The 9,049-nt window shown below is 44.5% G+C and overlaps 1 protein-coding gene across 1 annotated transcript in view; it reads right to left on the bottom strand.

Moving 5' to 3' along the window:
• Positions 1–1,671: 1,671 nt before the first annotated feature.
• LOC144034125 (netrin receptor UNC5D-like) overlaps positions 1,672–9,049 on the bottom strand; it is a 117,209-nt gene continuing 109,831 nt past the window's right edge. The window contains exons 14-19 of the mRNA XM_077542678.1: positions 7,580–7,751; positions 4,775–5,005; positions 3,689–3,838; positions 3,382–3,567; positions 3,077–3,255; positions 1,672–2,285 (exon numbers count right to left, since the gene is read on the bottom strand). Of these exons, the coding sequence (XP_077398804.1) occupies positions 2,090–2,285; positions 3,077–3,255; positions 3,382–3,567; positions 3,689–3,838; positions 4,775–5,005; positions 7,580–7,751 (1,114 nt within the window). The 3' untranslated portion in view covers positions 1,672–2,089. The remainder of the gene's footprint in view (positions 2,286–3,076; positions 3,256–3,381; positions 3,568–3,688; positions 3,839–4,774; positions 5,006–7,579; positions 7,752–9,049) is intronic.

The following is a 9,049-nucleotide window of genomic DNA, read 5'->3' as shown; positions in this document are numbered from 1 at the left end:
CTTTGAAACCTTAAACCTGGTTTGAAACCCTAATTTGAACTTTGACCCTAACTTTAAACCCCTATTCTTGTTTAAAACACTAACCCTGGCTCAAAAGCTTAACTTGAAACTTGAATTGAAACACCAACACCCTATCCCCGCTTGACGCAAAATTCAAACAGTTGCTCAAAACCATAACCCTCTCTTGAAATCCTAATCTCAATTGAACCCTAGTTTGAACCCCCCCAAATCTGTTTCAAACTAGCTTGAAATCCTACTTTGAAACTCAGAAAGATTTGCAACCATATTGCTTGCTTGAAACCCCAATCCTGACTTGAAACCCTAAACCTAACCCCGTCGTCAAACCGTTTTGAAACCGTAATTTGCAACCCAATTTGAAACAGTGACCATGATTTTAAACCACAATTTGGACTCCGAAACCCCAATTTGAAACCCTACCTCTGATTTAAGACCCCCATACACTAAACTCAATTAGCACACTTAGCACACTAGCTACACACGTCGGCCTGGGAATGGGAGCGTTGCCGTGGCAACAAGTCAGGGCCTAGTTGTCCCAAAGCAAAACAAGTTTGCCACTTTCTTTTTTTGTGTGTAGCTTTTAGTTCTCATGAGGCGCACATGACTTGCATTTAGCGCCCCTCCACTCTCTCGCTCTCACACACTCTCGCTGTCTCTCACGCACACACACTCTCGCACGCACGCACACACACACACACACACACACACACACACACACACACACACACACACACACACACACACACACTTCCTGTTTGTCCCAGCTGGAATGCTGGGTGGGGGGTGGGGGGGGGGGGTCCAGCTATCCAAATGAGAGGCATTTATTAAGACGGGCTGGGGGGTTTATTTTCTAGGGACATTCGGTTCGGTCACGCTTTGCCCAGTGAAGCTAATAATGCAGATTAATATTTACCCAGCATACGGTGGTTTTATGTGTGTGTGTCTAATGGAAAGAGTGCGTGTGGGCATGCGCAAAGGGGACAACTCTCTCACGGCGAGAAGGAAAGCCCACAGCACCCTCTACTGGCGGCGTATTTACAATACACTCTCAATGGTCACTTAATTAGGGACACCATCCAATGAGATCCAATGCGAGAGTGAAATCAACATGCTTAATGTTCACTTTTCTTTTTTATTTATTTATAGGCCACATGGATAGTGTGAGTTAGCTCCCAAGCTAGCTTAGCATGTCCTAAATAGGGCGGCTCATCGGCTTGCTAGCAAATTGTGTAGTATACGGTATTCGAAGTTTAATGTTTCATAGCTACTAAACTAGCCTCTTGCTATTGCTTTTGAGTTTGTGTGGACTATTTGCCAAATATCAAACTGAAGATGAGGCTAGATTTGGAAATTGCCACCAGTAATTTGTCAGCATCCAAGCAGTGAATATAAAAGTTTTGCTGTTACACTTACTTCTTGCTACTTTAGGATCTGACAACCAGTGAGGATCCTTAGCTTATGACAAAATTAGCATCTGTCGTGTCGGGTTTGCCTCTTGTTCCTTCTGTTTGCTAGCTTGCTACTAGCTAGCCTCATATAACCGCCTATCTCTACATTTATTAAAGTTTTGACACACTCACCTGCGATCTTTCCAGAGTAGAAATGCATTTTGACAATGTAGTACGGACGGTGAGAAGAGAGGCCGACACACAGTTGGACACAAAGCCATTTTATTCTGTTGGGAGTGAGTGGACCAGGTGGTTGTCCAAGGTACCTACTCTTCAGACGGTGTCACGCAAAAAATCTTCCTCATGCTAACTTTTTTTCTTAGCATGTGTAGTAGTATCAAGTCGCCAACATGTTGCGTTTGTTATACCTCCACTTTTCGCACAATTAAAGACACGACGCAAAAGCAAAAAAAAAAAGAAAAAAGAAAAACGACAACATGACGTCACACTAAATGTTTGGCGGGCCCACAGGAAGAGGAACAGGAAGTCGTCTTTCCAAGATGGACGCTTGTTGTCCGTCTCTCCCGACAACACAAACCTCACCTTGACGTTTGTTCCCGTCTGAAACGAGCTTCCGTAAGAATCCGGGAAGTCCCTGCTAGTGTCTGCTCCTCAGCGTTCATTCAGTCTGCAGTCCTCATCGAGTTTAGGGAACCCCGCATGTCGTTGGCCTCACCTCCGGTGGGTGACTGCACCCGGCCGATCTCCTCAAGGGCGCTGGCCAGAGAGTCCAGGTCGGCCGAGTCCTGATGCTGCGCCTCCCACAGGCTCAGGATCACCGACGCCGGACTTTCGTGGCGGGCGAAGTAGCCCAGGTTCCTGCGGGGGTCAATAAACAATTAAAACTCATTCACTGCCATTGACGAGTATTCTTGTCAATTATGTGTAATGGGATGTGTTGAGGGAGCATCTAAAATGGCTGACATTGAATATGTTTAAAAGGTTGGCAACATCGTCAAAGTAAAGGGTAGAAATCAAGGCCGGCATAAAGGCTGGCACCTGGAGCTTAGGAAATGGAATCCTTTAGTTGCAACCTTGAACGTGAAAAGCGCTATAGAAAAGAAGTGGCTGAAAATCTTCACGCTGTTTGCGTGAAGTCCACTAGGGGGCAGTGTTTCACCAGAGTTGAATCTGGGAACTTATTACCCCCTTCCTCCTGTTCTTCCTTGTCCCTCCCGGTGACCGTCAGCAAATATTTGCAGAAATAATTGCATAAATCAGCTTAACGAACCCGAGAGAGACCCCAGACTCTTCTGTCTCACTCCTCTCCTGTCGTTCCTTTCACCAGATTTCCCACCTCTTGAGGTCATCGGGAATCATCAAGCGTTCGCCCGGGTAACGAGCCGAGCGGCCCGAGATTCCCGACGGTCCGAGACCTTCCCGATCAGAATCTGGCGTGTCAACCGGAACGCCGCCCCGCCTGCTCTCCCGCACGCCTCCGCATCTATAATGAAATCAGCAGCGTGGTCGCGACTGGAGGCTTTGGCGGCTGATGGTAGATTAGTCCCGACCAAGGCCGCTTGTATCCCACTTTCTAAATAAGCATTTCGGAATTCCGCTTTTACCGCCGCATGGGAGTCCATTCAGAATTGAAATGGGAGATTTCCCACCTGTCCACTTGCAGTTTCTGGGCTAAGAGCCGCCAGTCCTTGCCCTTTGCGTTGGTGCCGTCAAATGTGGCGCTGATCCTCTGGCGGATGGAGAGGGGGATCTTGAAGGCCCGCGATCCCGCATGGGACGTGATGGAACAGTCCGACTCGGAAAAGAATCCCACGGGGACCTTCGGGTTCTGGCAGGGTGGGAAAAAAAACAAAAATGTCCAATAACATTGAGTCCCTCTCCAGTTACTTGGAACATCATCATCAATGCTAATAACCTTCGTGATCACAAACAATCCAATTGTTTACTGTCTCACCTCAGGTTGCACTGTTGTGTAGATCTGCAGGATTTGCTCTTCACCTTGAACCTGACGCACGCTGATCTTACACGAGAGAGGAGGTGAGGAAAAGGAGGAGGAGGAGGAGGTGCTGGCACGCTCCAGGGAGAAGGCACACTGCAGGGGGCGCTGTTTGCCCCACCACACCTGACAGAAGGAGAACTCCTGCAGAGAAGGTTGGAAGAGGAGGTCAGCCATTCCTGATAACCTCCACCTTGCGCAATAGAAATCAACACCGTGGCTAGAAATCATCCACAGAATGAATAAAACAATCCAAGGAGTTTACCTGGCAGGTGGTGAAAGGCTTGATGTTCCACAGCATCTGCGGGACGTCCTGGATGTTCACCTGCAGGCTGAGTGCATTCCCGCGGAATGACAACACTTTGGGCTCCTCCAGCAGGCGGCCGCCTCGGACGCGTTCGCCCGCCGTCACCTCCTGAGGCCGCGGGGTGAGTTCGGAGTTCACAATAGAAATAGACACAATTAGGAATAAATACACAGAAAAAGGCCCAGGGCACGCTAGGGCAAAAGCGTAGACGCAATGAATGTGCCACACGATTCAAGCGCTCCTCTGAGCAGTCACATTGCACAATAGAAATTAACGTAATAACTAGAAATAATCCCGAGAGTAAAAATTAAAAGTCCACAGCATTCTCGGTCATACAGACAATGTATAAGTATGTGATATAATTAATGCGATTGCTTCTCTTGACAGTTATTCATGACGACTCCCATCCTGCACAACCGAAATGAAGAGATTAATGAGAAATAATCCAGTAAAAAATAAATTTATGACTGTCGATTTTTATCAATAGTAGGCCCTATGTTCCATTGACCTTTTTGCACAGTAGAAATAAACTAGAAATAATCATAAAGTAGAATAAATCTACAGCAACCTTTGGTCACACGCATACATGCCCTGTGAGCGCTCCCCTTGCCAGTTATTCATGATAATTGTCAATTTGCTCAATAGAAACAGATCATAATGACTAAAAATAATCCACACAGTTAAAAAAACAAAAAAAAAAGATCAGTCAAACAATCGCTCCTTGAGCCAGTTATTTCTGAAAACCTTTACTTACAATAAAAATAAATACTGCAAATAATCCATAAACTCAAATAAAACAATCCACATAGTGAAAAGAAAATCACATTCAAGTCAGGCACCAATTTTTCATAATAGCTACTTTGCACAATATAATCAAATGAAAAATTCCATATAGTAAAAAAACAAAACAAACAAGCAAAAAAACACACACAGTTTAGTCATGCAGAGGCCAAGATGATTTCACCAGTTATACATTAAAACAACTACTTTGCCTAATAAAACATTAGAAACACTAGAAACAATCCACAAAGTCATGAAAGTTACCTGGAACGCGTGCGGCGTGTCGTCCACACAGTAGACCCTGAGGATGAAGCCCGTCGCGTTGGCGGTGTCGGGGCTTCCGAAGGCGGCCAATCGCAGCCGCTTGGCGCCGTCCGGCCGCAGCGGCTCGCCCACCAGGGCGTAGCGGCCGGGCCGCTCCAGCAGCACGTGGCAGCGCTGCGCCTCCAGCAGGCAGTAGCAGGAAGTGCAATCTTCCTGCACGCACATCACTTCCTGTCAGCAAGCAGAAAGAGAAGCCACGCCGCCGGTGAGCCCACATGCGGTTCTCACTGCGTGTCAACCTGTAGCCACTCTGACTTTTAGGACAATCATTTCAATTACCACCTACGGGGAGCGATAATGAAAACGGGATTGGATGACTATCACTGACATGTCATAAGGAAAAGATGAGCTACGCATAAATTAAAGCCGTTCACATTTTATTGGGTCGCTACCGTTTGAAAGCAGTGGAGGCATAATGTGGAGAATGAGACGGCCCTTATTTGCCAGTTTTTCCATCAAACTGCCACGTTGTGCGATATAAATCATCACAAGCACCATAAAATAATACACAAAGAAAACAAAAAAAAAATCCACTGCATGTTTGTTGATGAACAATCATTTGTCTTGCTAGTCATTTGCTAGAAAAAAGTCCACAGCATCCTAAATTGCTCCACTTTCCAATTAAATATGATAACGGCCACCCTGCGCAATAGAAACAAACACAATGAATTAGAAATAATCCACAGAAAAAAAGCTCACAACATGCCTGGGCACCTGCACAATTAAGTGACATGATTGCGCTGCTCTCCAATCATTCATGAAAACTGCCAGCTAGCGCAATAGAAATAAAAGAACGACTTGAAATAATCCATAAAGTAAAAATAAAAGTATATGACATGCTCAGCCACACACAGGGACATAGTAGTGGTCACACATCATTAACAGTAATTCATAATGATAGCCACTTTTCATAATAAAAATAAACAATGTCTAGAAATAATCCACTGAGTCAAAAGAAAAAAGTCCACAACACGCTCGGCCAAGTCGGGTTTCGTGTGTGTGAAATGTACAATAGACACTGTTTTTGCCAGTTATTTATTATAACTGCTCCGTGCACAATAGAAATAAAGGGGACAACTAGAAATAATCCAAAAAAATCAAAACAAAATTCCAAGGCAAACTTAGTTGTGGACAGTCACGCGCAAACAACTATCATATATTGAATGCCTTGGTTTTTCTTGCAAGTTACTCATGACAACCGCCACTCTGCCCAATCGAAATGAGCACAACTAGAAATAATCCAATTAGGATAAAAAATGAAATCCTATGCACAACGTATGTGCCATATGATTAAAGTGTTTGCACTTCTCACCAATTATTCACGATAAATGCCGTTCTGCACAATAAGAAAAAAAGATAATGACTAGAAATAATAATCCACAAAGTAAAAAAAAAAAAAATCCACACTATTTTGTTGGAATGAGGAGCATGTAAATCTACATATTCTAGTCACTAAGGCCCTGAGATGAAATGTGCAGCAGGGGACTCGACTCTCTGATGGAGCCTTAATGGGCGACGGGGACCTCCAGTAGTGTTGGGAACGCTAATTCGGAGAAATTTTGCGTTACATCAGACGTCTTTCTCGTTATCTCACAGCGGTCAGAGTCGCGACGCCCCCCAATCGAATATGGTGGTGCCTTCACTCTTTTGATAGTCGTCTTCTACGCGTGGGTGTATGCAGGTCATTCTGCCTCAAAGGCGTCCCCGCAAACCCCTCCTCCCTCCCTGCATGAGGTCACCATTAAAAGAGCATCATGGATACATTCGCCGGCAAGAAGGTGTTGAGATGGAAGGTATGGAGAGGCAGGGTGTTGCTATTGTGGGGTGTGGAGGTGGAAGGTGTAGAGGTGGAGGATGTGAAAACAGAGGGTTTCGAGATGGGGGCGTTAGGATGGTGTTGGATTAAGACTGTCCCGATCATGCAATTTTTTCACCGGAGTCTGAGGTACTTGATTTTTATTTATTTTTCATTTTATTTTTTTTTATCCGAGTCCCTATCCGATACCTCAAGGCAAGGCAGCTTTATTTATATAGTACAGTACATTTCATACACAAGGCAACTTTACGTGCTTCACAAAAGCAAAGACACGACGCCTTAAAGCATTCATAAACGACAGCTAACGAAGAAAATGCAGAAAATAAAAGAAGCTTGCCAAAATTACAAAAAAAAAAAAAAAACGTAGACTGACAACATTTAACTCTTTGACTGCCAGACGTTTTCAGAAAAGGGATGCCGTGGGTGCCAGCCGATTTTAAGCATTTTGACTGATCTTTCAAGGTCCATAGAAAATTATGTGTTTGGACTATGGAAACACACATACTGCCAAAAAAAGATTGGACTCTCATCTTCCATCAGAAAAAAAAGTTTGTTTCTACCTTATTCCGTTTTTGAGTAATCAACAATAGAAAATGGTTAGTTTCGCCTGTTTTGAAAAAAACGTCTTTTAACGTCTTTGGCACTCCTCCATAGGATTTTACTAAACGTTATTTAACGTTTTTGGCAGTCAAAGAGTTAAAAGCATTTACACTCGGGGCTGATTTCACTTCTACGTGCAACTTATTCCATGGCGTGCAGCATAACAGCTAAATGCTGCTTCACCATGTTTGCTTTGCACTCCTCTAATTGACCCGGGTCTGCAGACAGACCCCTACTGTGACCTATATAAAAACACCAGTCACCTGAAAAATCATGACAACCTGAGTTGAGATGGAGGGAATTCAAGATGGAGGGTGTGGATGACAGACCTCCCACTTGCGGTCCTGCGTCTGCCTCTTGAGTCGTGTGATCCAGCGGTCGGCGGCCGCTTCGGCGCAGTGCGCCATGGTCAGGACCACGGGGCAGGACAGCTCCAGGCCCGGCGGGCCGTACGTGACGGCGGGACTCAGGAAGATTTCTGATCCTTCGCTCGACGCCGAGCTGTGAGCGTTACAAGTCGCAACATTAGCTCAACGTTTGACAACTGCAATGTGACTCAGCAGAGAGCAGTTAGCAAACTAGTGCTACTAACCGATTAACAAACTAACTGAATGACCTTAAAACCAATCAACGACTGATCAACCAAAGTGCCCTTATTGTTCAATTTTCACCTTCAATACATTCTTGTTTGTGTTTTGTGAATGTTTTATTTTACAATTCTTATTCTGACAGAGCGAATATAAACAGTGATGACCAATAAAGGCGAAGGAATATCATTAGTCTCAGTGTCAATTGGAATAGATCATTTTGTAGTCGGTAGGGGTGTGTCACATGACAGCAGACGCCTGTGACTCGTGACTAAAATATACGAGGCTCTTGAGCATGTGAAAGTGAGCCGGGAAGTCTCATTTCGGCGACAAGAAAAGAAAGGAAATCCCATTTCTCCGTCCTGCCGGACTTTCTCCGCCTTTGGGCTGATAGCGTTTGATTGACAGCTCGGTGCTGCGACTCCGGCAACTTCCTTAAGCGGCAAACTGCATGCGTCTTATCACACCGCTGCACAGTGCAGCGCGGCGCAGAAGTAGCACAGATGAGCGGAGAGCCGAGGCTCAGCAGTGGCTGAAGCCAGAGGCGCTTAGAGTCATCTCTGGGTTAACTATAACCTTCAAACCACCCTGAGATGACATTCGGTCTGGATGTATAACTATTACTAAATGACTAAGCAACCAACCAACCAACCACTAAATAACTTCACAAATAAAACAACCACAGACTTGGGAAAACCAACTAACCAAACAACTGACTAATTAACAGACTTACAAAAGAACTAACTAACTGACTGACTGACTGACTGACTGACTAACTAACTAACTAACGAACTAACCAACCAACTAAAGTACCAACTTCAAAACTAAGTAAGTAACCAACTAATGAGAATTACTTCCAACTGACTAACTTACCAACCAATTATCTGCCTGAGGGAATTAATTAAATAACCAAACAACCAACTAATTCACTGAAATACCAACTGACTGATGGACTGACTGTCTTAACTAACAAATGAGACCTTCCAACTAACTGACCAACTAACTTAACTCACCAACCAACTAACTAAATAACCCAACAACCAACACATTCATTGGCATACCAGCTGACTAACTCGTTGACTTACCAACTAATGTGACAAACTCTCAACTGACTAACTAACTGACTGGCAAACTAACTAACTTACCAGCCCACTAACTACTGACAATTCATAAAAACTAAAATAACCCCAAAACAAACAAACAAAAAACACA

The sequence above is a fragment of the Vanacampus margaritifer genome, chromosome 14 (genome assembly GCF_051991255.1).
Source record: "Vanacampus margaritifer isolate UIUO_Vmar chromosome 14, RoL_Vmar_1.0, whole genome shotgun sequence".
Taxonomy (NCBI): domain Eukaryota; kingdom Metazoa; phylum Chordata; class Actinopteri; order Syngnathiformes; family Syngnathidae; genus Vanacampus; species Vanacampus margaritifer.
This window is presented reverse-complemented; position numbering and strand designations above follow the sequence as displayed.